Genomic DNA, 25,936 nt, shown 5'->3' on the forward strand with positions numbered 1-25,936 from the left:
ATTGAGCACCTACTATGTGCCAGGTCCTGTGCCAGGGTCCCTGTCTTCTAGGAGCTCAGACTGGAAGGGGAAACGGATAAGAAAACAGACAAGGCTAATGTAGTGGTATAAGTGCTATTTACTAGGTTACTTATGAGGTTAGCCTAGGAGAAGTGAGGGTACTAAAAGATACCCACCAAATCTAGTGGGGTGGAAGGGACAGATCTGCTAGGACCTGAAGGCTCAGCCATGCTCAGTCAGAGGAAGTGAGGGGAAGAGTGTTTCCAGTTGAAGGAACAGCAGAAGCAAAGACCTGGAGATAAGGGAGAGTGTGGCTCCTTTGGGAAACGAAGCAGAATTCCACTTGCCTGGTGTACTGGGCTGGAGGGAGGAGCAGAGATGATGCTGGTCAGAGAGGCAAGGCCTGACCCTACCGCAGACCTTGGAGGGTAGAGCGGCTCAGGTGGGACTTCTTTTTTTTTTTTTTTTTTTGTATTTTATTTTATTTATTTTTTATACAGCAGGTTTTTTTTTTTTTTAACCTTTATTTATTTATTTATTCATTTATTGCTGCATTGAGTCTTCGTTGCTGCACACGGGCTCTCTCTAGTTGGGGCGAGTGGGGACTACTCTCCGTTGCGGTGCGCGGGCTTCTCATTATGGTGGCTTTTCTTGTTGCGGAGCACGGGCTCTAGGCGTGCAGGCTTCAGTAGTTGTGGCTTGCAGGCTCAGTAGTTGTGGCTCGCGGGCTCCAGAGCACAGGCTCAGCAGTGTTGGCACACGGGCTTAGTTGCTCCGAAGCATGTGGGATCTTCCCAGACCAGGGCTCGAACCCGTGTCCCCTGCGTTGGCAGGCGGATTCTTAACCACTGCGCCACCAGGGAAGTCCCAGGTATCAAGGTTTTTTAAAAAATGGGCCTGAATAGGGACTTCCCTGGCAGTTCATCCGTTAGGACTCCGTGCTTCCACTGCAGGGGGCATGGGTTTGATCCCTGGTTGGGGAACTAAGATCCTGGATCCCACATGCCATGTGGCATGGCCACAAACAAACAAACAAACAAACAAAAATGGGCCTGAATAAATGTCAGTGTCTAGAGATGTGCACTCCAGTGGAACAAAAAAACATAAAGAAACACAAGGGAATTATTCCTATAAAAATCTGAATAGGGACTTCCCTGGCAGCCCAGTGGTTAAGTCTCTGCGCTTCCAATAGCGGGGGCGTGGGTTCGATCCCCTGGTCAGGGATCTAAGATCCCACATGCCTGTGCAGCCAAAAAAAAAAAAAAAGTCTGAACAGTGGTTCCTTTAAGGTAGAGAGAGGGAGGGGGCTGTGATTGGGATGGGGCACAGAGAGGGGAGTCTCTGGGGAGTCTGGCAAAGTTCTATTTTTTTTTTTTTTTTTTGGCCACTCCATGCGGCTTGTGGAAGGCTTGTGGGATCTTAGTTCCCGAACTAGGGATTGAACCCAGGGCCATGGCAGTGAAAACGCCGAGTCCTAACCACTGGACCGCCAGGGAACTCCCAAAGTTCTATTTATTGATCCATGTGGTAGTTACAAGGGTGTTTGCCTCTTGCTAAGTTGTACATTTATTCTGTATGTTTTTCTGTTTGCCTTATTTTACAATAAAAAGTTTTTTGTTGTTGTTGTTGTTTGTTTTTTAAAGTGTGAACTCAGGAGTCAGCCACCTGGTTTCAAATCTCAGCTCTGCCACTTATAAGCCATGTCATCTTGGGTGAGTTATAAGACCCTCTGGGCCTCAGTTTCCTCATCTGCAAAATGGGGATGAGGTTACAGGGTTGTTTTGAAGATGAAACAAGCTAGTATACTTGAAGCCCTTGGAATGGTGCCTGGCACACAGTAAGCCTGATACAAGTTTTTGCTATTTTTATGATTATTGCATTGTTATTCCCTATTTCCCTATCCCTTCTCCCATGTGTCTTCATGCCTCTGTGATCCCCTCTCAAGGAAAGGGGAAGGGAGAGCCAGCCTTGGCATTCTTTAATAACTGTGGCTGAACCTCCATTGACAGTGACAAGATACTCACAGCTTAAGTCTGGGATCTGGCTCTATGACCAGGGAGTGACGATCTGCACAGTATGGTCAGTATGGTCCTGCAAAGCGGCCCTGATGCTGTTGGCTGTGCCTGTGGCTTAGGCTGCGGGGCCAGAATGTCCCTTCACCCCTCTGGAGGTGCCTGCCACCTGCTCCAATGATCTTACTGATGTCTGTCTTTCCTAGAAAGAGGACAAAGGGGCTGAGTTTCATGATCAAGGGATGGGCTTTGGTGGTAACATGAACTTGCTTTCTAACCCATCTCTGCCGCTTAGAGAAGTTAAGGGATATAGGTATTAAGGGAGTCCCTCTTCTTCTTTGAGCCTTGTTATCCATTATTAATGATAATAACTGCACATAGCTGGGGGGGTTGTGGAGAAATAATCCATGCATAATGCTTAATGGAGGGCCTGGCTCAGGGCCTTCACACATGCTGTTCCCTCTGCCTGGAATGCTTTTCCCTGCATTCATTGAGTAGCTGCTGGATATTTCTCATTTCTTGGGGCTGGGCTTGAATGTTTCCTTGGCTTCCCTATTGAAGGAAGGAAGGAAGCCACTGCCACATCTCATTTATATTCTTTAGAGCATATATGAAATTTCTGGCCTAATACATTTATTATATTACAATATGGTTTTTTTTAATCATTTGATGCCCCCTGCCCCTCACTGGAATGTAAGTTCCATGTTGGCAGAGACCACGTCTACCTTGTTCACTGCAGTATCTCCGGTGTCTAGTAGGTACTCAGCAATTATTTACTGAACAAATGAACAAAATCCACAAATATATAAATATGTATTGTTCACTTCTCTATCTCTTGATCTCGGGTGGCTTCGGCCTGCAGTGGCTTGAAGCAGGGTTTCAGTTCCCAGCCAGAGATTGAAGTCAGGCCACAGCAGTGACAGCACTGAATCCTAGCCACTAGACCAGCGGCAAGTGACAAGGTCCTAACCCGTCAGCTTTGTAGAAATGAACTTCCAAAGAGAGATGGGAAGTAGCGAAACAAGTAAAGTATTTATTAGGAGGAAAAGGGTACGTGTGGATAGACACACGGGCGGACTCAGAGAAAGAGTCATGCCCCCGTGGTAGTTTGAATCACTTATATGAGGCATTTCTTCCGGGTTTCCTTTGGCCAATCATCTTGCATTGCCTGGTTCTGAGTCCGTATTTGGTATATCTCAGGGTCCTCCCCTGTGTGCGCACACATCTCTTAGCCAAGGTGGATTCTAGCGAAGAGGCCTATGGGTAGGTTGACATCACTTACTATGAGGTGACTCCCCCTCTCTTTTGACCTCTGAGGAGCCTTTCTGCACATGTATAGTCAGGAATGTCTCCTTGACCTCGAGAATGAGAAACATGTGGTCTCTATCTTTTATCTGGGCAGGACTCAGCTCCTCTCTTGCTCCTGCTATTTTGGAGTATCTGTCCACAGGGGACAACTCCAGCTACCCAGCCTGGGGCCCATCTATCTCCTGCCTCAGTCTGTTTTCCTGACTGGCTTGTGAGGGACATAAGGGCAGGGATCTTGTCTGACTTGTTCTCTGCTGTGTCTCCTGAATCCCTTGTACTGGCCAGTGCATACAGCATACAGTGAATACAATACTTGTCTGGTGGACACAAGCCTGGGGGTGCGGAGGGTGGCAGCCATCTGTGACCACTGCCGTCGGGTGCAGGAAGGGCTCCAGGCCCCATCCCTGGTGGCTTCCTGACCTCAGGTCTCACTCTGTTCCAATGCTGGATCTTTGGGGACCATGTCCATGTGCTACAGGGGTCTCAAAGTCACAGGCAGTGCCATGGAATCGGAAAACAGACAGAGGATTGGGAGTTGGGCAGACCTAGATGCTAGTCTTTGATGATCAATCATTAACAATCTCTGGGACCTTAAGTCAGTTGCTGAAGCTTCAGTTTTCTCATCTGTAATACCATCCAATATGGTAGCCACTCGCCACATGTGGCTATTTAAATTGAAGTGAATTCAAATTCAGTAAAAATTTAGTTCCCTGGTCGTACCAGCCACATCTCACAAGTTCAATAGCTACGTGTGGCAGGTGGCTGCTGTACTAGATGTGCAGATATGGTACATTTCCATCATGGTGGAAAGTTCAAGTCTAAAGGGACAGCTGACAAGTAAACTGGTGTGCAGACACTGGCTATTGTGTTTCTTCTTGCTTCCCTAATTTGCCCAGGTCAAGGGGAGAGAATGGAAAGGATACAGCAGCTGCTTTATTTATTTATGCGGTGTTGTTGGGTATGTGTTAAGTCCCTTTCATTTATCATCTCACTCCATCTATACAACCACCCTATTTTACAGATGAGGAAACTGGAGTTCAGAGAGGGGTTGTGACTTGCCAAGACTGTCCCTGGTGTTCCTGACTCCAAAAAATTGTGTCCTTAACATAAGAAGAGTCTGGGAGATAATAAGAACAGCTAATATATAGGGAGTGCTGCTGATGGCTGTGTAAGGCACTCTTGGAAATTTGCTTTTATGTAATCCTCATTCCAACCCTGGGCGGCTGAGGGTTCTCGCCACCTCATTTACAGGTGAGGAAACCGAAATGCAGAAAGGAAGTGACTTGCCCAAGGCCACCCAGATGGGAAGGCGTTTGTTTTTTTTCTGTCCTTGTCCCAGGCAACTTTCCTGTGACTCATATCCTCCTGGGGGAAGCAAAGAACAGCCAAGTCCATTCTCCCTCCCATGACATTGGAGACCCAGCCAGGTTTCTCTTGGTTCAAGTTGCCTACTTGGGGCAGGACCAGGAGACACCGTGGGCTGGTTCCTTGACTCTTTGGGTGGTTCTGGTCCCCCTGCTATCTAACTACTAGAGGCCCTAGGCATGGAAACTTGGCTTTGGGACCAGACCCACCCATCTCCAAGACCAAGGGCTGGCAGGGCAGCAGAAGGCAGGGCTGGCCCCCACCCCTTCTCTGTGTTTACCTTTTGAACTTATTGTGAGCTTATCTTTAAAGGGGAAAAATATTCCATAAACTTAAAATAGGCAAGACTTAATTAATAGCATGCTTTGTTCTTCTGATCCTTATCTATATAGGAAGAAACACCCCTTTTCAGTTTTGTGGGTCAAGGTGAAATTGCCCCTGGGGGCTTCCAAACAGCTCCTCCATTTTCTACTTTTGAACTGTGGGACCCTTTGGCTTTTCCCTCCCTGGGGTGGAAAGGTTTTTCCCAACTCCTTAGCCTGAGAATTTCACCAAGGCCTTTTCTATTTACCAAACTACCAGTGTCACATGTTATAATTATTTCTTCTTAAATGATTCACAGCTACTATGTATTGAAGACCTACTCCATTAAGGGCTCCTAACACCCTTACATGGTGGATCTTATTTCCATTTTACAGATGAGGAAACAGGCCCAAAGAGGAGAAATGACTTTCCCAAGGCCGCGCAACTCTAAGAACTTGAGCTAGGCTTTGAATCTAGGGCTCCATGCCTCCACACACCCATGACTAATATTTATTGAGTACTTAGCTCTGGGCTCAAAGGTCGCATGATGCTAGCTTCTAAAACATGTCCTTTTTATTTTCCTTGTTTAAAACATGTCTTTTTACTTCTTACAGTCCTACATGGCATGCATAATTATTCTCTCCATTTCACAGATGAGGAAACTGAGGCTCAGAGAGGTGAATTCATTTACCCAAAGTCACACAGCAATTAATGGTGGAGCTGTGATTTGCATCAATCTGTGTCTGATAGGTAGCCTGGCTCAGAGGAAAAGGAGTAGATTAGAAGCCAAAAAAGCCACAGCTTTTGCCTCCTCATTGTGTGGGCAATTCACTTAACCCTTCTGAACTTCATTTTCTTAAATGCAAAATGGGGACATTCTATTTTCCCACCTTCCTGAGGTGAGAATCAAATGGCTGGGAAACAATGGTTCTTGAGAACCTGCTCCCTCAGGGCCTGAGTTTATGCCTTATCGCAGTTTTGGATGGAATTACGGTGAATTTTATCTTTGTAAAATTCTCTTCCGAGTTTTCCACAAAACATTTATCTTTCTTCCACAAACAGAGAAAAATAATTTATGTACATTTTTAAACCATCTCATTTAATCCTTGCAACAACTATGAGATGGATGATCTTATTTGCACTTTAGGAGAGAAGTGATTAGAGAGAAAAGGAGTGACAGAGCTGGGGAGCCACTAAGAAAGGACCTGAACCCAGTTCTGTCTGACCCTCAAATCTCCATTCCTGTCACTCCATGGAGGGCAGATCCTCCATCCTGAGAAGGTTCTGGAGGGTTTGAAGTAGAGTTTTTTTAGATAGACTTTATATTTTAGAGCAGTTTTAGGTTCACAGCAAAGCTGAGTGGAAAGCATCAGTACATAGAGTTCCCGTATTACCACGCCCCCACTCCCCCGACCCATACACAGCTGTCCCGCCATCAACATCCCCACCAGAGTGGTACATTTGTTACAATTGATGAACCTACATTGACATGCCATTATCACCCAAAGTCCAGTTTCTACTAAGGTTCACTCAGTGTTGTACATTCTACGGCTTTGGACAAAAGTATAATGACATGTATCCACCACTATAATATCACACAGAGTAGTTTCGCTGCCCTAGAAATTCTCTGTGCTCTACCTATTCATGCCCCCGCCCCCCGCAATAACCCCTGGCAACCACTGATCTTAGTGTCTCCATAGTTTTGCTGCATATAGTTGGCATCATACAGTATGTAGCCTTTTCAGATTGGCTTCTTTCACTTAGTATTATGTTTTTAAGATTCTTACGTGTCTTTTCATGGTTTGATAGCTCATTTCTTTTTTAGCACTGAATAATATTAGACTATCCCATTGTCTGGATGTACCATAGTTTATGTATCCATTCACCTACTGAAGGGCATCTTGGTTGCCCCCAAGGTTTGGCAGTTATGAACAAAGCTGCTGTCAACATCCGTGTGCAGGTTTTTGTGTGGACGTGGGTATTCACTTCCTTTGGATAAATACACAGGAGTTTGATTGCTGGATCTCATGGTAAGAGTATGTTGTTTAGTAAGAAGCTGCCAAACTGTTTTCCAAAGTGGCTGGCCACTCCCACTAGCAATGAATGAGAGTTTCTGCTCCTCTGAAGACTTGAAGTAATTTTTGGAGAAAACCAGCCCCAGCTGAAGGAGGTGGGGATGCAGCCACTCTGAGGGTCCTTGGGCTCTCAAATGGGGCTGACCTTCCACAGCAGGCAGGAGACACTGGAGGCTGGAGAGAAATGGTCTGGGCCCAGTACCACCAGGGAACTGACACCCTTGCTTTCCTAGAGCTCACACTCCCTGCCGTGTGGACAGCCAGCCTTCAGAGCAGGCCTGGGGCTATTTGGGGACTCACTCCTCTAGGTCGGCGACTTTTTTTTTGGCCACACCACACGATCTTAGTTCCCTGACCAGGGATCAAACCCATGCCCCTTGCAGTGGAAGCACGGAGTCCTAACCACTGGACCGCCAGGGAAGTCCCTAGGTCAGGGATTTTGGATGTAATCCTGCCTTGGGGTCAGGCCCTCCAGTCTGGCTTGGCAGCTGCGACCCTAATCCTTTTGTCTCCTGCCCCCACTCCCATCCCAGCCCTGAGTCCCACTCCTGATAACCCCTCAGCTGCTAGAAACTTGACTCCCTCCACCCCAGTCAAGTCGCCTTGCCACCAGGGCACTGTCCCTGAGCCAGAATCTCTCAGATGAGACCCCATTCTGTAGCAACCAACTTCTGCTTGCAGGAGCAATGCCCATCATTTGAAAACTGCTGGCCCCTATCCCTGCGGGCTTGTTTCCTCTGTTATATACATGGGGATAGTAGGCTATGGGGCTTTCAAACACTGTAAGAATCTCATGAGATAAGAGAAAGAGCTTGGTGAATTGAAGGGCCCAATTCTTCCGTTAGGAAATACCCTGTTAAATGGTACCACCAATTTCACCTGCCCCAGGGTGAGGGGGTGCCGCCTACAGAAGACATTGTCACCCTCAAGGGGCACAGAGTCCTTCAGCAGAAAGGAGTTTGAGGAGGCTGCAACCTCAGTGATTATACTTATCATGAGCTCTGGGCATTCCTAAAAAAGCCTAACTCTGGCAGTCTGTCACAGTGCAGGTGGGGTTACATTGCAGAAAGCAAAAACTCAGGGACCCTTTCATTCCAGGATAACAACTGGTTGAGTGCTTGGCTTGTGCCAGGCACTATTCTAATGTCTATTCTATTCTAATGTACATCACCTTCTCCCCTTCCTCCTCCACCCACCCCCTTCTCTTCCTCCTCTTCCCTCTTCTTTCTGGTAACAGTTTTATTTAGATATAATTCACATACCATGCAATTCATCCATTTAACATGTACAAATCAGTGGTTTTCAATATATTCACAGAATTGTGCAACCATACCACAATTGATTTTAGATATTTTCATTACCCCAAAAGGACACCCTATACCCTTTAGTTATCACGCCCCAATCTCCCTGCTCCCCCAGCCCCAGACAAACCCTAAGCTACTTTCTGTCTCTATAGATTTGCCTATTCTGGACATTTTATATAAATGCAGTAATAGACTTTGTGGCCTTTTTTTTTTCTGGCTTCTTTCACTCAGTACAGTGTTTTCAAGGTTCATCTATGTTGTAGTCTGTAGCAGTACTTTGTTACTTTTTCTGGCTGAATAGTCTATTGTATAGATATACCACATTTTAAAAACCCATTCATTTGTTGATGGGCATCTGGGTTACTTCTACTTTTCGGCCATTATGAATAATGCTGCTATGAACATTCATGTACAAATGTTTGTGTGAACATATGTTTTCATTTCTCTTGGGTGAAATGGAGTGAAATTGCTGAGTCAAATGGTTGCATTACCTTCTCTAATTCTCACATCTACCCTTTGAAGTAGAAACTATTATTATGTCACAGTTGAGGAAACTTGAAACTCAGAGAGGTTGCCCAAGGCCACATGGTGAGTGAATGGTGGAGCAGGGTTTGGAACCCAGGAAGTCTAACTCAGATCCCATGCTCATCCCGCCTCCAGGGTATCAGAACTTTTGTTTTACCTAAGAGGTAGCCTTATCGACAAGCACCTGAATCTCAAAAGTGGGGCCAGGCCCCTTGGTACAAGGATAGCCCAGCCAGGCATGAACTCTGAAGGGCCTAGTTTGGGGGAGGGGGGGCTAGCCAGTTATCTTGTTCACCTCCTGGGGTGACCAAGGATCTAGGAGACTGGGAGAAGGCTTAAGGTTAGGGTTTCTGGGTCCTTTTCAAAAGTTTAATCGTTTCTGTGATAGTTTCTCCTAGACTAGACTGCCTTGAGGATAAACATGAGCTCCTGGAAGCAGTGTCGTAAATGGCCAGAACATGGGCTTTACAGGTCAACTGCCCAGGAGGGAGGAAGTCTCCATCACCTCTTTGTGCCTGTGTTCCCCCATTTGCACCACGCCCCTGCACTGAGGGCTCTTCAAGCTCTGACTTGTCAGGTTCCTCCAAAGATGACAGGTTTCAGAGGAAAGTAGGATTAGACACTCTAGGGCAGGGCCCCAAAGAGGCCTTGGGAGGGGAAACAAGTCTGTGGGAGGAAGCAAGTCCAGATCCTTGCAAAACCGGGGGAAAAAAGTGGGACCAGTAGAGGATACTACAAAAATTGTCTCTGTGGGAATCTGCTCTTGGGGTCTGGGGAAGGAATTCAGGTGCATTTAAATTCCCCACCTATACTCCTTTTTCGTACCTCACTTTGTTCCTTTACAGCATTCCTCATTGTTCTAACTAAATAATTGAGTCAGGACTGTGATTCTCGTGCGAGATCCTGGGTGTAGTTTTGTTCATTGCTGCACAAAACTCATTGCCTGGCAGGTAGTAGGCAGGGTTGTCAGATAAAATGCAAAAAGCCCAGTGAAATTTGAATTTTAGACAAGCAATAAATTATTTTTAGTATGAGTATGTCCCATTTATTTGACATTCAAATTTAACTGGGCTTCCTGTATTTTATCTGCTAAATCTGACAACCCTAGTAGCAGGGTCTTGATAAATAATGTGGAACAAATGGATAAATGGGGTTTTGCCTTGGCTCCGCCCTAAACTTGCGGTTTGACCGTTTGGGCAACGCTCCGTCCTTCTCTGGGCCTCAGTTTCTCTGAGAAGTGGGAGTTCGGGCAGCGACCACAGCGCAGGGATCGCCAAGGCAGGAGAGCGCTGGGTGAACTGCTAAAGAGCAGGGAGGAAGCTAGGGTCATGCCTGTACGGGACAGACTGGACCTCCATACTGGGTACCTGCAAGTCCTTGCCGGGGCCGGCGAAGCCCCAGCCCCGCCCCTCCATAGCTGGGGCCTGCCCAAGGCTGTCGCCATGGAGATACGGGTAGCCTGGAGCCCCGCCCCCCAAGGCCACGCGTTTCCGCTGCGTTGGAGCCTTCTGATTGGGCGGCCGTCTGGACGCTACCACCAGCCCCGAGCCCGCTAAGGGGTGGGGGCGGGATCTTGTCTTCGTGAGACCCCTTGCCCTGAAAACCTGTGCCTGTGGCCTTTCTAGAGGAGGATGGATTGTCTTCTCACACGGGGAAAAAGGCCGAGTCTCAGGTCGGAAGAGTGATCATTGCGTCTCCTACTAGAGCGTATGCTCATGCTTCTCCCTGAGAAAGAAAGGGGGCGGGCAAGTCGGCAGCGCCCCCTCGGGAGCCTATTCGGTCCCCAAAACCTGGAACACCGGAAGTGCTGGCGACGTGTCAGTGCGCCCTATTCTAAACCTTCCCCGCTAGGCCCCCTTTCCTATTCAGTTGCGGGATTCCGGGGCCGCCTGGGCGCTGCACCCCGCCACTTCCGCATTGAACCGCCGCTTCAACCCAACTCTGCGCGCGCTCCCTCTCGTGCCTGATGGTTGGGCCGGCGCCTGGGAGTAGCCACGCCCTTTCCCGCGCCTGGCAGCCAATGGGCGGGCGCCTCCCGGCGGGGTGGTGGGTAGTTAATGAGGGCCGGGTGCTGATTGGCTGCAGGGTCGTGGCCGGGGCTGGGAGGTGGGGTAGGTTGTTCCTGAGGTGGGAGGTGGCACCCGTGGCTGAGAAGTAGGCCTGAGAGCGATATGTCTCCGGCGGCTGAGGCACAGCGGGCCGTGGCGCTGTTTTTCTGAGTCCGGGGCGGCCTGGCGGGGCTGAGGACAAGGCTCGGCGGAGGCTGCCCCCCGCTGTTGAGGCCGCCATGCTGGGCGCCCGGGCGGTTGAGGGAGCCGCCGTGGCGCTCAGGCGACTGCTGCTGCTGCTGCTGCTGCCGGCGCTCCGGGGACCGGGGCTCGGCGTGGTGGGCTCGGCTGGGGCCGGGCTGCCCGAGAGCGTGATTTGGGCCGTCAACGCCGGCGGAGAGGCGCATGTGGACGTGCACGGCATCCACTTTCGCAAGGACCCTTTGGAAGGCCGAGTGGGCCGAGGTGAGAGCCCCTCGGCTGAGCCGCCGGATCCCGGGCCTGCCGTGCCCGGCGCAGCGCGCCGAGGGCTGCGGGCCCCGAGCCCCTTCCTCGACCCTGGGGCCACGTCTCTGGAGCGAAGTTTCTCTCTACGGTTTCCTCGGGAACCCGATCAGAGCCCAGAGCCTGGCACTGGCTCGAAGCTACCTAGAGACATCGAGGCAGAGAGTTGGCGAGAAGTGATATTTGGACCTCGCATCCTGCATTTTCTTAACCCCTCACCTCCACCCAAGCTAGGAAAGTAAAGACGAGGGCGGCCTCTTGGCACCTTGAGGCCTCACGGGTTTTTCGGTTATCGCTGTCCTTGACCCGGAGGTTCTGCTCGCCTTTCAACTCAGTTTCTGGTCTATTCCTGCCGACCCAGAAATGGGCCGCTTTCTTTACCCTCTCTGCAGGAGCGGGGCTTGATTCTTAGCCAGAATGGAAAGGAATCTTGGAAGAGGATGGGCCAGGAAAGTTTGATTGTAGCCTCCTCCCCCAACCCCCTTTGGAGCGGGGCATGTGTGTGCATAAAAGTAGAAGCTGCAGGCCCTTCCCAGAGGGCGGTTATGTCGAAACCATACTGCACAGGGGGCTGGTGGTGTGTCAGCTGGGTCAGCCAGCGTAAGGTCTGAATATTTCGTCTGCGAGTGCGGAGAACCTACCCTAAGTGGTCCTGAGAGGTGTGATTCCAGCTTATGGGAAAAATGATTTTGACTTAATTGATTGAACAGCAGTAGTTTTGACAGAGCTGCACAGTTCTCAAAGTTAGTGTAAGAACTGCCACGGGAGCTGGTTAAAAATACAAATTCCAGACCTGTAGATTAAACCCAGGTTTCTGCACCCAGGGCTTCTGATGTAGGACATCTGCAGACCACTCTGCGAAAATCTGCTCTAGACTCTGTTTCTTCTGTTAGTAGGATTGGAAAACAGGATTAAGAAGGAAGTTCCTTGCTTCATGTGTTGGAAGGAGATTTATGCCGTATGCTGGGTTCAGAGGCTTGCCAGATTGGCAATATGCCATCTCCAGAAAAGTAGGAGACAGACTTTCTCACTCTTTTTTCCATGATGCCAGATTTGGCTCTTGCCTTTCCTAAAGGGTTTAACTTAGTTCTTCCAACCAAGTTAATTGCAGTGTCCTGGAGTTTGTTATATTGGGGAGTTTATTGCTTCCATACATGTCAGGGTGTTGGGACACAGAGCTGTTTTCTGAAGCACTATGTTTGTCTTTAGCTCTGGAATTTATTTAGCCCTGGCATGTAGGTCTCAGTAGCCTGGGTTCAGCTGAGTCAGGGCCCTGGTCTCTAGCAGCTGTAACAGCAGCCAAAGCCAGACTTAATAGCAGGAGGTCATTGCTATCTCCATCCTGGACCCTTCCTCTTTCTTCATGGGTGTGGGCAGGGAGGAAGGAGACCGTTTGTGGACTTTGCCTCTAGAGATAGCCATGGTGAGACAGTGTGCAGATGGTTCCTTTCACTTAACAGATACCAGGCTTTACATAGGTTACATTATCCTCTTTGGTCCGTTGTGCAGAGGAGGGAGCTAAGACCACACAGGCTTAGTCCCCAGCTACTCCCCTTATTCAGAAATCCTGGTTTTAATTTGCTGGTGCCGGTGGGTTTGGTTTTTTTTTTTTTTTTTTGGTCTGGTCAGCGGTCAGCCAGGCTCTCTGTAATAGGCTCATGGTCGCAGTTCCTTTGGAAGAGTTTATTGTAGCAGGTAAAAGTATGCGACTTACCAAATTACCAAAGCTCATGTGTACTGGAGTCCTGTCTCAGACCCTGCCACTCCATAAAGGGAGGTTCCCTGCTCCACTCTGGCGGTCCATTTGGGTATGAATTGTAGCAGTATTAAGGCGTGGATGGAGAGTAGAGGGCGGTTGTCGGCTTGTAGGCTGTTGTAGCTTGGACCAGCCAGTTGCAACATTGCACTTGGAGGGCTCCTGAGAGTAGCATTTTGCTGGCTTTAGGTCTGGGGCTGAGAAGTGATTTATCTTCCTCTCTCAGAAGGCAGCTCTCTAGTTTCTTTCTGTGCGAAGGAGTCAGCACCGCCAAGGGTGGTGCAGCGGTTCCCTCTGCCTGCCCTTCTCTGGCACTGTTTGGGTAAGGGTTGCCAGGTATTTGGAGACCCTTGCCTCGTGCAGCTAATTATACTAATTGCGGTAGGAGCTGTACGTCTTTCTTTCCCACATGCCTGTGATATTGTTTCCAGCACGCGAGGAAAGTCCATTTTTATGTTGAATGAATTCAGGTATTTGCTGGCAAGTTAATCCAGATAAGAGTTTGGCCTGCTTTTGAACTTGCTGTTTCTCTATAGCGTCTTTGTAGTTCAGCATTCTCGTAACTGTGAGTGGCCCAGGGCACCTAGTGGCTTTTGCTTTCAAAGGCACTTCATAATGTTTATTGAATTTCATTTCTGCCTTGAGGATAGTTAGTGCTCATAGAAGATGCTGACAGCCTGGGAAAGGCTTTTTTCAACCTGTGTGCTTCAGCAGATGGAGGTACCACCACCGAGAGTGATTCAGAAGCGGTCTGTGTGGGATTTTGGCGTGCTCTGCATTCCAGGTTCTTTTTAACTTGCTCTTTCTGGGTTCCTCTTGACTCTGTGGTGGAAAAGACCTGGTTATTTGGCTTGAGGGCATTGAACTTGGCTTGGTTTTAGGAGATATTTCCTCTTCATAGAAGGATGCCCGCTAGTCATTTGTATGACCTTGAACTATTCGCTTTCCCTCTCTGAGCCTTGTTTTCCTTCTTCATAAAACTTGTCATGCTTTTGAAATCAGTGACACGAGTCTGAAAGTTCTCCTGTCCAGAGTAGGTTAAAGTGTCTCTATCTTTTTCTTTGCTCAGTGACCTTTTACATGGAATTAAAAGTGGAGCAGAATGTGGCTCTGGAGAGGAAAAAAGCTGGCCAGGGGCCTGAGCCCATCGGATGACTAATTCTGTAGACCTAACGAAGACCCTTTCCTTTTGGCTAGGGAAGGATTTGGCTTTGGGGAGATAAGAGCTTGAAAAGATAGTGTGAGAGAGACACTGCTACCTCTGCTTTGCTTAAGGCCAAGGGATTTGCTTAGAATTCTCTTCCTATACTGCCACATAAGGGGCAGGCTTTGTTTGCAGGCCATCCTAGGAGCAGTTCACTGGTAGAGAATTTAGGTAGGTGATACCCCATTTTCCAGGTGAGAAAACACCTAGAGAAGACAGCTTGTTCCACATCACATAGTAGGTTGCAGAGCCAGGATTCAAATCCAGGCCCATCTTACCTTCAAACCTGGGCTGAATTTTTCAAGTAACCTGGTGACTCCATTGTCTAGAGCTAAAAAGCTGTGGACATAGTGTGGGCCCTTTGGTCCCCCTCCTTCTTTGGTTAACTATCTGAACCATGTCGTGCCAGCTGCAGTGGTGTGCTGCGTGTATATACTGTATGTCAGAGAAACTTAGCTGTGAATGCATAAAGGCTCGGGGGGGAGAAAAAGTCCTTTTTGCTATTGTCTCTTTTGGGACTTGGGCAAAACTTTGCCTATGGCAAATCTCGTGGGAAAGCCACTTGGGAAAATATTTAAAGGTAGTTCCAAGATTAAGTAGTTTTTTGCTCACATGGCTGAGTTTTCATAGCCGTGGGACTGAGAGTGCCACAGATTACATTACCGTCGGTTTCTCACTTTTTCCATGCTGGAAAGGGGGAAAAATGATTCTCCACACATGCACAACTTTTCTGTGTCTCTGAAAAGCAAATCTAGTGACCGTTCCAAATTTGTATGGATCACGGTCCTTGGGGAAGAGGGAGATTCTTAGAACTCAGTTGGAAGAGGACTGGCAATCTTTTAATCTTTGCAGGTTTGTGGTCTGAGCCTGGGACACAGCTGGGGCAGTTGGCAGTACATCCTTTGCAGTGCTACTCAGACCCCCCCCCCCCCTTCTTTGATTTTTCGAGGAGAAATAGGAAGAAAAAAATGTCTGGAGACAAAAGTGCAATGAGTTTCCTGTTCATTGTCTCATCGGTCCATCTGATCTCCCCGCTGCCGTTCACTTACAGGAACTGTTAACACTTCTGTTTATTTTTCTGAGGGCTTGACCTTAGCCATTGGATCTTTTAGTTACTCTTTTACCTCCCTTAGAGATAAAAGATCCTCTCCCTTGGAGTTTCAGAAGATAAAGCTCCCGGGATGACCGCTCTCAAACGTCACCCAAAGAATCAAGGTGCCAGATGTCTTCAGAGTCACCGTGTGAGATTGGAAGATGGTCTTAAAATCTTAATTCCAAGACTTCTCCTCCAAGGTGGAGGAGAGACTAGGCCCATGTACTGAAATCACTGCTAAGTCTGTGGTTTGGAAAGTATCAATAGATTGATGGAGCCCTGGAAAGCATAGCTAGTCATCTCTGGGGCTGGAGCGTGGAATCTTATATTTGAGGAAAGACCTGGGTATAGTTTGTAACGTGGGGGAAAGAAAAACATGTACAGACCCGTCTCCTACTAAGATTGGGGGCAGGCTGAGGGCAACAGAGGTTTTTGGCTCTTCTGATGCCCACCCAAGTAAGAACTTTTTACTATTACCCCACCTTATTCCTTGTCTGTCAGAAATAGGAAAGGTGGCTCCCTCTGGACCTGGGCATCTTAGGCCAGAGGTGCCAGTAGGACCGTGGCACATTTTCTTTCCCTGCTAGGGTTTGGGGAGATAGTGTGAGAGAGACACTGCTACCTCTGATTTGCTTAAGGCCTCTCCTGTGGAGAGGAGTGCATGGCTTGACGGCTCTGCAGGCACCTCCTTTGTTGCCATTTGTTCGGTCGGCGAATCATATTGAGTGCCTGAATCATATTGAGTGCCTGCGTATGCGCCAGGGCCTGTGTCAGGTGCTGGGGATATAGTAGGAGCTTTTTTTCCTTTCGGTTTGTCTGGGGGAAAGTTCAAGAGCCTGCCTGAGGTTGAGTTCTATGAGTCTGTGGGAAGTAAGACATTTGGACCCAAAGGAAATTAGAGAGCATCACATCCTTTTTTTAATGAACATATTTCTTTTGACCAGCCTTGGAACTTTCTGAATGAAATAATTATAAAAAGCAGCTAAAGCTGGTATCTTATTTGTAGTAAAGACAATGAAGAATGACTTTCCTAACAGATATCCTGTTTTTTATTTAGACTGAGTTTTTCTGAATGAGAAAAAAAAAACATTCTTTGAACTTAATTGTCTTGCGGTGTTCCTGGCCATCCCCCTGGTTTTATGAGGTTTCTCTGATGCTCTCCCTCACCAGGGAGCCCAGCAGCTGTAGCATAGTGCTTTGTTCTAGTAATGAGTTAGACTTGTTCCCTTCCCATCACTCTGGATATAGCTGGGGAAAAGTCATTTTCACATGCTTTCAAAAAGTTCCGCTATGAGGGTTATGGGAGCTTCTTGGGGTGATTAGTGCTTTGTTTCTTTCATTTTACTCTTCCTTGGTAACGGGTATCTGATTCTTGCCTTTGTGGCTGGTCTCTTTAGAGCCAGGTGCAATGGGGGTGGCCCCTTCCCCTGGGAGGGTTATTAGCATTGCTCTGGAAATGCCTCTGGTGGTTCTGGGGTCTCCACTCTTCTTTTGTGTTTTGCCTCTGACATGGTTTCTCTTTGTCTTTTGTGCCCAGCCTCTGACTATGGCATGAAACTGCCAATCCTGCGTTCCAACCCCGAAGACCAGATCCTGTATCAAACAGAGCGGTACAATGAGGAGACCTTTGGCTACGAAGTGCCCATCAAGGAGGAGGGGGACTACGTACTGGTGTTGAAATTTGCCGAGGTCTACTTTGCACAGTCCCAGCAGAAGGTGAGGCCTGGTCAGGCCCCTGCTTGACCAGTGGGACGTTACCACTTTCGGATAGCCCTCTGCTAAGGACCAGAGAGTGTGAGACGCTTTCACAGAAGGGAGGAACAGATGAGGTTTGAGGAAAAGCTGGATTTTTTTTTTTTTTTTTTTTTTTTTAAAGGCCGTACCATGCGGCCTGCGGGATCTCAGTTCTGCGACGACCAGGGATCAAACCCGGGCCATGGCAGTGAAAGCCCAGAATCCTAACCACTAGGCCACCAGGGAACTCCCAAAGCTGGATTCCTTTGGCCCAGCTGTGTCCCATTACTACATGACTGAACTTGCCTCGGGGTTGGTGACAGAAGGCTACGCCAGAATCCTAGTTCTTGGCCACTAACTAATCCTCTTAAGGCCCTCCTGGTTATAGCCTCTCCCTTCTTGGTTGTCAGCACCTTCTTGTTTTTAGCCCTGTTCTTTTCCTGTCCCTTCCTCTGAATTTCCTTCTTTCCATGTTGAGCTTTTTGTTTGTATTCTTTGTTCCCTACGGCCAGTGTGCGACATTGACAGTGAAGGAACATGGCTTTGATTTGGCTCAGGTGAAGGACTCTAGCCACCCTGGAGTATATCCAGTCCTGTCATTCCTTGAATTACTTTTGAACTTGAAGCCCAGGCAGGTACCTGATGTCCAACTGGCAAAGGGGTGTGAAGCGGGTGGTTTTGACATTGTCTCCTTTTCTCATCTTGGCAGGTATTTGATGTGCGATTGAATGGCCATGTTGTGGTGAAGGACTTGGATATCTTTGATCGCGTTGGGCACAGTACAGCTCATGATGAAATCATCCCAATGAGCATCAGAAAGGGGAAGCTGAGTGTCCAGGGGGAGGTGTCCACCTTCACAGGGAAACTCTACATCGAGTTTGTCAAGGTAACGCTCCTACTCTGCCCTCACAGCTGAGGACGAGCTCAGAAGGATGGGTGCAGGGGGGATGTTTGCTGCTGTGTGGGGTTGACCGCTGTTTCCCATTTCCTAGGGATACTATGACAATCCCAAAGTCTGTGCACTCTACATCATGGCTGGGACAGTGGATGGTAAGTTGTGTTTCTGATCTGCTTTTTGACGTGGTCTGAAGGATATGATTGAGGAAGCCCTTGGGGGATGGTTGAGCTGATCGCTCTTTTGAAAACACTAATACTTCAAGCCAGATTGTGGGGAACCCAGAGTCCGGTGGCCGGGGGTGAAGTGTAGCATGGTGCTAGCCATAAGCTTCTGAGTAAGATCTGTGTTCACATCTTGCTGCCGCCAGTTAATCAGCGGATTGGTTTTGGACAAAATTCTTTAACCCTACTGTAAATTGGGATTAATAATGTTACCTATGGTGTGCCCTGAGCCTTGTAGTCATTTGGAATTGCCTAGAACTCATCCTTATTCTGTTTCTTTGACATCTGTGTCCTGGGGGCAGAAAGAAGAAAAAGGCAGAAGGAAGGGTCCTTGAGTGTTTTGGTGTGCTCCAAGAGAGTGCAGCATTGCTGGGCTGCACTGAGCAAAACTTCATTTATTAATGTCTCCCTGTCCTTGGGATCCAGCCTGAGAGTACATCTCTTTCTCAGGGTTGAGGGTCCTGGCTGCCAGCTTTCCCAGGCTGATTTTTGCAGAGAAGGTTTCTGTCTTAGTGACTTTTCTCCCCCATCCCACCTCTGTGCCTTTCCCCACCTCATCCTGGATGCACCGAGGCTCGCATCCTATTGTTTTGACATCCCAGAGGATGTCTTGCCACCAAACTGATTTGTAGCCAGAGTCCCTCAGGAGGGGACAGAGAACAGAGGAGTAGTGTGTGCTGAGAACCCACGACTCTGTGGATCAGCTTTTCCTTGACTGCTGTGTGAATCAAAAGGAAATGTGGGATGGTAGGAGGGAGGAGGAGAGGTTTGAAAAGGTTAATCTTTGGGTGTCGGGTCATTGTCCTTGTCCAATCTGGTTCTTTCTGGGCTCTGAAGAAGTAGGACAGGAAGGGGAGATAGTGAACCTCTCTGTGCTCAGGGCTTTTACTACGTTTTAGTTAAATCTAAAGAAGACAAATGTTTGCAGCAATCTGCTGTTCTCTAGGCTGGGAACTGTTTCTGCTTCTTCCTGTGGATCCTGCTTAGGTCACAGGGTCTCTTTACTGTGACTCATTTACTGTCCTTAAGGGCCTCACTTAAATGCCATGGGTCCTACTTAAAAAGTGTTCTTCTTCTTGCGTCAGATGTACCAAAGCTGCAGCCTCATCCAGGACTGGAGAAGAAAGAAGAGGAGGAGGAGGAGGAAGAATACGATGAAGGGTCTAATCTCAAAAGACAGACCAATAAGAACCGGGTGCAGTCGGGCCCCCGCACGCCCAACCCCTATGCCTCGGACAACAGCAGCCTCATGTTTCCCATCCTGGTGGCCTTCGGAGTCTTCATTCCAACCCTCTTCTGCCTCTGCCGGTTGTGAGAACAAATCACCATCCTGAACAGGTGGAGGGGTGTGGGAAAGAAACCAAACATGTTGGTTTGGGTTTCTGTATTTTTTACCGTGATTAACAAAAACAAACAAACGAAACACACACACACACACACACACACACACACAATTAAAGGAGATGAAAAGAGGCGGAGTGAGTAGAGAGCAGCCCTCATCCACCACCTGGTCCTAGACCTGCTCCAGTCCTAGTTCTCTCTTTGTGGTGGCCCCCAGCCGTCTCTTTCCTCTCCAGGGTACGTAGGGTAAACTGGATCCTACCTGGTCCAGGGTCTTCGTCCGTAAACGCAGTGGAAAGGACTCTGAACTCAGAGCAGACACGGTTCCTTTTTTTAGGTTAGAAATTAACAGCAGGGAAATGTCATCTTCTTACCTGAGAAGACTAGCGCTGGGAGTTGGGTATGTTCTGAAGTTATGTCCAGATAAGTTTTCAGATGTCCTGGGATTCAAAGTGTGTGTGGTTTGTGTGTGTGTGTGTGTGTGTGTGTGTGTGTGTGTGTGTGTGTGAAGGTGTATAATTTGTATGATAAAGATGAAAACGGAAGGGGGATTAAAAAGAAGAAAGAAAAGTAGATACTTCCTTACTTGGAAGCCTTTCTGGTTTTAGCCCAATGATGGTTCCACCTTAAGTGTTTGAGCTTTGTCATTGCTTGTCTCCCTGACATGTGCCAGTTAGAGAACTGTCTGGTATCCGAGACGATTAGTTTATATCAGGTCCTCAAGTTGCCTCTGACTTCTTACCACAAACAAATCATTTTGATTTCAGTGCCTGTTGGGGACTTGATTTCCTCTCTCTCTCTCTTTTTTTCTGAACCTGGCTCATTTGAAATCTCTCTCTCAACCATCCTGCTAAGTTATTGCCAAGAAGGGAAGGAGACATAGGGATTTGGGGTTCCCTCTGCTTGAATGTCTTATCCTCCACCACCTCACCTTACTGGTACCTCCCTCCCTGGATCTCTGAGCCAGCAGCCAGGAGGACCTGACCCAGCAGTTCTTTTATTGGCCCCTTTGTAGGGTCTTGCTGCCAGGGGACAGGGATGCTTTCCAGCCTGCAGCAACAGAACACTTGACCTTAAAAGTCTCTTCTGGTCTTTGGATCAGAAAAGGCTTATGTTAGCATAACTTAAGAGCAACCTCGGAGACTTGAGCCCTACTAAGTGACTGACCACTGTTGAGAGTATCTAGTACCCGATGTTCATTTATTCCCACATCCTTCCATGTCACGGTTCAACCAGTTTTGGTTTAAGCCTAGAGCTGCCCCAAGGAGCTAGACTGATTGTCTGTATCTGGCCCAGTGACGCCTCTCACTGACCTTAGTAGCGTGCCCTTTTCATTTCCTTTCATTTCCTTGTCCAGGTCTCAGCCAGGTTCTTGATGTGATGGGGCTGAAAGATTGCCAGTCAGCCATAGTCCTGGCAGCTCTGAAGCCACCCTTAGCCTCTAAGTGTCTGTCTTGAATTCCCTGGGAAAATTTCTGCAGGAAGTGAGACTTCCCTGTTCCTCTCCTTTCTGGTCCCTGTCATCCTTTTCCCAGTTAGGGGAGCAATGAGGGAGGACCCAGCCAAGCTACAAGGAATTTTGTGGATGGAAAGCCGCAGGATTAGCTTATGCTTGGGCTGGAGCAGCATAGAATCTCAGGCCAGGCCCGTCTTTTTAGAATGCGTTTAATTTTGAGTTTGTCTCTTTGGATATGTTTTCTAAGAGCTCCATATATTTGAACTGCTCATTATGTGACAAAGTAAGTAGCCCTTGGGCCCATGTCCTGGGTTTTGGTTCTTAATGAATTACTCCAGGTCAGCATTTAGTTCTTTGAGAGTCGTAGCCCTTTATTTCAGCTGTGACTTAGGCCTCGATACTTGGGTACTGAGTCAGGCAGCTGGACAGCTGCGGCCTGAAGCTATAATTGGAGGCACACTTCTGGAGTGCTTCATGAAGCTCCCTGCGTTACAGGATGATGTCCTGAAGCCTTGGTCCTGGGCACCACCTGCCTGGGCAGTGGACATCCTGACTGTTAATTGGGCTTCTGACGGGCTTCGAGTCCCATTCCGTCACAGCTCTCCAAAGCCGTAGGCTACTGCCAATGGAGTAAACAGGATGCGGGAGGACTTGCTGCCTCCATTTTGCCTTGTTCATTAGTTTGCCTGGGTCTCTCTGAGGAAGGAGGGCTCCCCGCCTCCTCACCTCAACCCTTCCCTTCGGTGACTCAGAGTCTCAGAAGGAAACCCTGGCTCCTGGGGCCATTTCCTAACGGTACTGTAAGCCAAGCAGCTTTGCTTCTGCCTCTGTTTCCCAGCCCACCCTTTCCCCCTGAGCTCAGGGATAGGGATGGGCACTTTCCTCTTTGGTTGTGTCTGAAAGGAAGGAACATCTTTCTGTGGCTCACAAAAACTAAAGGGGAAGTGAGGAAACAGGAAGAAGTATGGGGGGCGCTGGGGTAGAGTCCCCTGGAGCCAAGCACACCCAGCTCACAGAGCTGCCCAGGGCTGGTTACGGTTGGCTAGTGATGCTGAACTTGAAAGTTTTTTTTTTTTTTTTTTTTGGCTCTTTCAAGGTGATATAGGTACATGAAGTTTGGGTTAAAGGGGTGGGGATGGGGTACTCTTTATTTTTATTTTTGTATTGTGTATATCAAGAATCACTCTGTTGTTCATCTTTTGCTTTTTGCACTGTTTGTGCCCACGTCTGTATCGTGAGCTGGTGCTAGGGGCTGAGAGGCTGCGCTGTAGGGGAGTCTGGCTGGGGTTGGGGAGGTGAGAAGTCACGCCCGTTAGGCGTGGGGAAGGAGAGGCCTGGGCTCTTCTACTGGGTCCACACTCGTCCTAGGGTTTTAGATCTTCCTGAGCCCAGCTGGCCAAAGCCAAGAGCAGACAGCCAAGGTGAAACTCTTGTTGCCAGAAGTGTGGCTTGGGTTCAGTTTCCAGGTGGGCTGGGCAAAGATGTCTGAGGGAGGTGGGCTGAGAGTCTGCAGTGTACCCCTGATTTGGGTCAGGGACCAACTGGCCTCTAATCAGACTTTTTGGGGGCTTCACTCATGCTGACGGGAACATCATGCCAGGAAACAATCTTTGGGACCCATGTCCCCTAAACCAGATACGTTTTTCTAAAAAAGCCTCCACTATTGAGGAGAAGCTGCTCAGTGTTTACCTTACGTTCTGGTGACTTGAAAGGTGGTTCTCTTTGTGTCAGTGGTGTCAGACTTGCAGGAGGACCACAGGGCCTGCAGGCCCACCTTTTGATTTGAGAGTGTGATCTTGTTTTCTTGTTCCCACTGTTTGCCTAAGAGATACTGGCCTGATTGGAGGATCACAGTAGAGGTCACTTAGGCTTGGAAGAGATGGGGTGAAGTTTGAGTTAAGTTTACCGCCCCCCCTTTCTTTGCCTGGGAACTGTTTAATCTAGTTTTAGAATTGTGATTTGACTTCTTTTCTTTTTGGAGAAGCTTCTGTTTTAAGGAATTTCTCTTCCTCCATATCCTGCCTCTGCCCTCTCCTGAGAAGGCCTGGCCATGGCTTCTAGAATCTCAGTTGAACTTCAGAAAACAGCAGCAGTATTTTCCCTTTCCTAGCACTTATATTCCTTTCCCTAGAAATTGGCTCACCTTGGGAAGCACAGGGGGAGAATCAGCAGGTTCTCGACCCTCCCTGGGGATTGGGGAAGGACCTACCCGGTCAGCACAGTGCCTTGTCCTCTCCTGCTCTGAGCCAGGGTGGGCGTTCCCTCTAGATTCAGGTCTGGGCAGGGGGTCTCACGGTCCCTTCCTCCCCCTCCCCTTTGCTGGCTGGCTCTGACCTAATTCAGGTGTCTTCTTGCCTCGAGGAGCCTTAATGGCATCAAGTGGCAACATTAATACTGTCCTCCATGCCTCTCCAAAAGGACCTAGAAGAGCAGGTGAGCTTTCCAGAGTGAGAGACGAATAGATGCTCCTGTTTTAAAAAAACAAGTTGGGGAGGGAGGGTAAGCTTTGGGCCTCCTTCCGCTGTGGCCCCTGGGGAAGGAGCCTGGGGCGAGGCTAAGTGATGGTGCAGAAGCAGAACCAGAAACACCCAGGATTGGTTCAGAAACCAGAGAAGGAATCTGCTTTTCTTCTATGGGAAGATGTAATTAGGGATCAAAGAGCTCTAAGAAAATTGCAAAGAAGGCTTCACGTTCAAGCTTCGGAGAGATCAGAGTAATTTTTCCCTTTCAGTCCAAGCTAGGACTCTTTCTGTATTTATACCTCTCCTGGGGCAAGAGGGCTAGGTTTCCTCATTTTGTTACAAGACTAGGCACCAATGGGTCCGCTTCCCAGTGAGGGCGGTTTCTTCCCTGTACATGGGTGGCTTGCTGCCGATCTGGTTTGTCCTTGCCCAGCTGCCTTTGGCGAGCTGGCTGTAGGCTGCCAAATCATTTGGATAAGGGCAGATGATTTGGGGCCTGGCTGGGTTGGCAGGAAAAGAGCAGGATGGATCTCTTGGGACGGGTTCCCCCCTCCCCACCCCCCCAGGAGTATAAAAACAAGGAGCCAGGATTGTGCTGGCAGCCTGGGAAACAGTAGTGCCTGCTGGAGTTGGCAAAGAGGGCCCTGGCACCTCTTGCATCCAGGCAGTCTTGTGAGAGGGGAGCACGTAGCACCAGGAAAAGCAGAACTCCATTCTCACCTCTATTTTGAGCTTCGGGGCTTTATTTCAGTACGAGGAAAAACAACAACAATCTGAAGTGTGCTTTCCGTCCTTTCAAAGGACAACTGTCGGGAAAGGAGGGTTGAGTTGCCAGGTGGGAGGGGAGAGTTGGCAGGGAGAGGCATTATGGCAGAACCAGGAATGAGACATCCTTGACTCCTGTCTTCCCTGGTATGTCATGATCCAGGGAATGAAAAGAAATTTGACCCTGGATTAGTTCCCTCCTTGGATTTTCCTTCCACCAAATTCTCCCACGCTTGGACCAGCTGCCCATTCAGAGCTCAGGGCAGCCTCTTCAACCACTACTGGCCTAACCTGGCTCGTCAGGTAACCAACCCCGCCCCTCTAGATCGGGCCTGGCTGCTCTATTCTGTACCAAGTACTGGACGATAGTGTCAAGTTCTTAGTAGCCTCCGTAGCTCCTACTCTAGATTCCCATCCTCTCCCTGCACAGGCCAGACCTGCTCTCTGTCTGTAGCCACAACACGCATTTCCAGCGACACAGTGAGATGTGATTGAGGGGCTTTGAACCTGGCTGGCCCGGGAAAGCTGTAGGGGTGGATAGAGCTCTTTCCTTCTGGGCTGTCTCCATCTGTCCCTACCCCTTCCATGCCCCACCCTACTCCCACCAAAAAGTAAAAAAATCAGGATGTTTTTCACTGTCCATTGCTTTGTGTTTTAATAAACAATTTGCAGTGACACTCTGTGTCGGGATTGAGTTTGAACTTGATTGCAAAGAAGTGACGTGATGGGGTGGGAAGAGGGAAACCCAGGGGTTCTCTTGGCTGCTAAGGGTTCTTCCGTGATGAATCTGGGAGCTTTCTTTTCTTTTTACCAGGATGTTTGGTTAAGGGAACGGAGTTTTGTTAAATGCTGCACGGCCATTTCAACCAGCAGCGCATTCAAGAAAAAATAAACAGTTGTTTTGTTTCCACTTTCACTGGAACACCAGGCCATGACACTTTCACTTCCAAGGCACACTGAGCCTGCTGCCTCCCCTGCCGTTTTCCCCTCAGCTTCCACGATAGCCTGTGGACAGACTAAGCCACGGGACGGTTTTCTCTGCTTTCTCCTTTTCTGATGTGTTGTCAGTGTTGACAAGGGAAGGGGCAGAAAGAGCAGGAAGGATTTTTTTTTTTCCTATAATTTATCCGTCACGTTTTATAGCTGAGGAACATGAAGCTCAAAAAACTTTAGTAATTTACCCCAGGCTAGTCAGTAAATGATCAAGCCAGGATTCAAACCCAGTCTATTTGTCTGCAAAGCCCATGATCTTTCTAAGGCTATAAGAATAATAATTACAGATATCTTTTATTGAGCCTTTGAAATGGGCCAGGCACAAGGCCAAGCAGTTTTACAGATGTTATCTCTGTTTAATCTTCAACAAACCAGCTGGTACTCACCTTTAAGAGGTGAGGCAACTTGCCGAAGACCACACAGCCAGCAAAAGGCAGAACTGAGGTTTTACATCAGGACTCTTGCTCTTAATCATTATTCTCTCCAGCCTTCCACTCCCCGCTGATGCCATGTGCTGCGTTTCTCCAAGCAGGAATGGAGGCTGCTGGTTTGGGGAATGGGACGGAGAG

The 25,936-nt window shown here is 48.5% G+C and overlaps 1 protein-coding gene across 1 annotated transcript; it reads left to right on the top strand.

Annotated features, from left to right (window-relative positions):
* Positions 1-11,013: 11,013 nt before the first annotated feature.
* Positions 11,014-25,051, top strand: MLEC (malectin). Its single transcript, XM_059894134.1, has 5 exons — positions 11,014-11,405; positions 17,035-17,213; positions 17,941-18,117; positions 18,224-18,281; positions 19,436-25,051. The coding sequence occupies exons 1-5, from the start codon at positions 11,180-11,182 to the stop codon at positions 19,663-19,665; spliced, it is 870 nt and encodes a 289-aa protein (XP_059750117.1). The 5' UTR covers positions 11,014-11,179; the 3' UTR covers positions 19,666-25,051.
* The last annotated feature ends 885 nt before the right edge of the window (positions 25,052-25,936 follow it).

This window comes from Balaenoptera ricei, chromosome 14 (genome assembly GCF_028023285.1).
Source record: "Balaenoptera ricei isolate mBalRic1 chromosome 14, mBalRic1.hap2, whole genome shotgun sequence".
Lineage (NCBI taxonomy): Eukaryota > Metazoa > Chordata > Mammalia > Artiodactyla > Balaenopteridae > Balaenoptera > Balaenoptera ricei.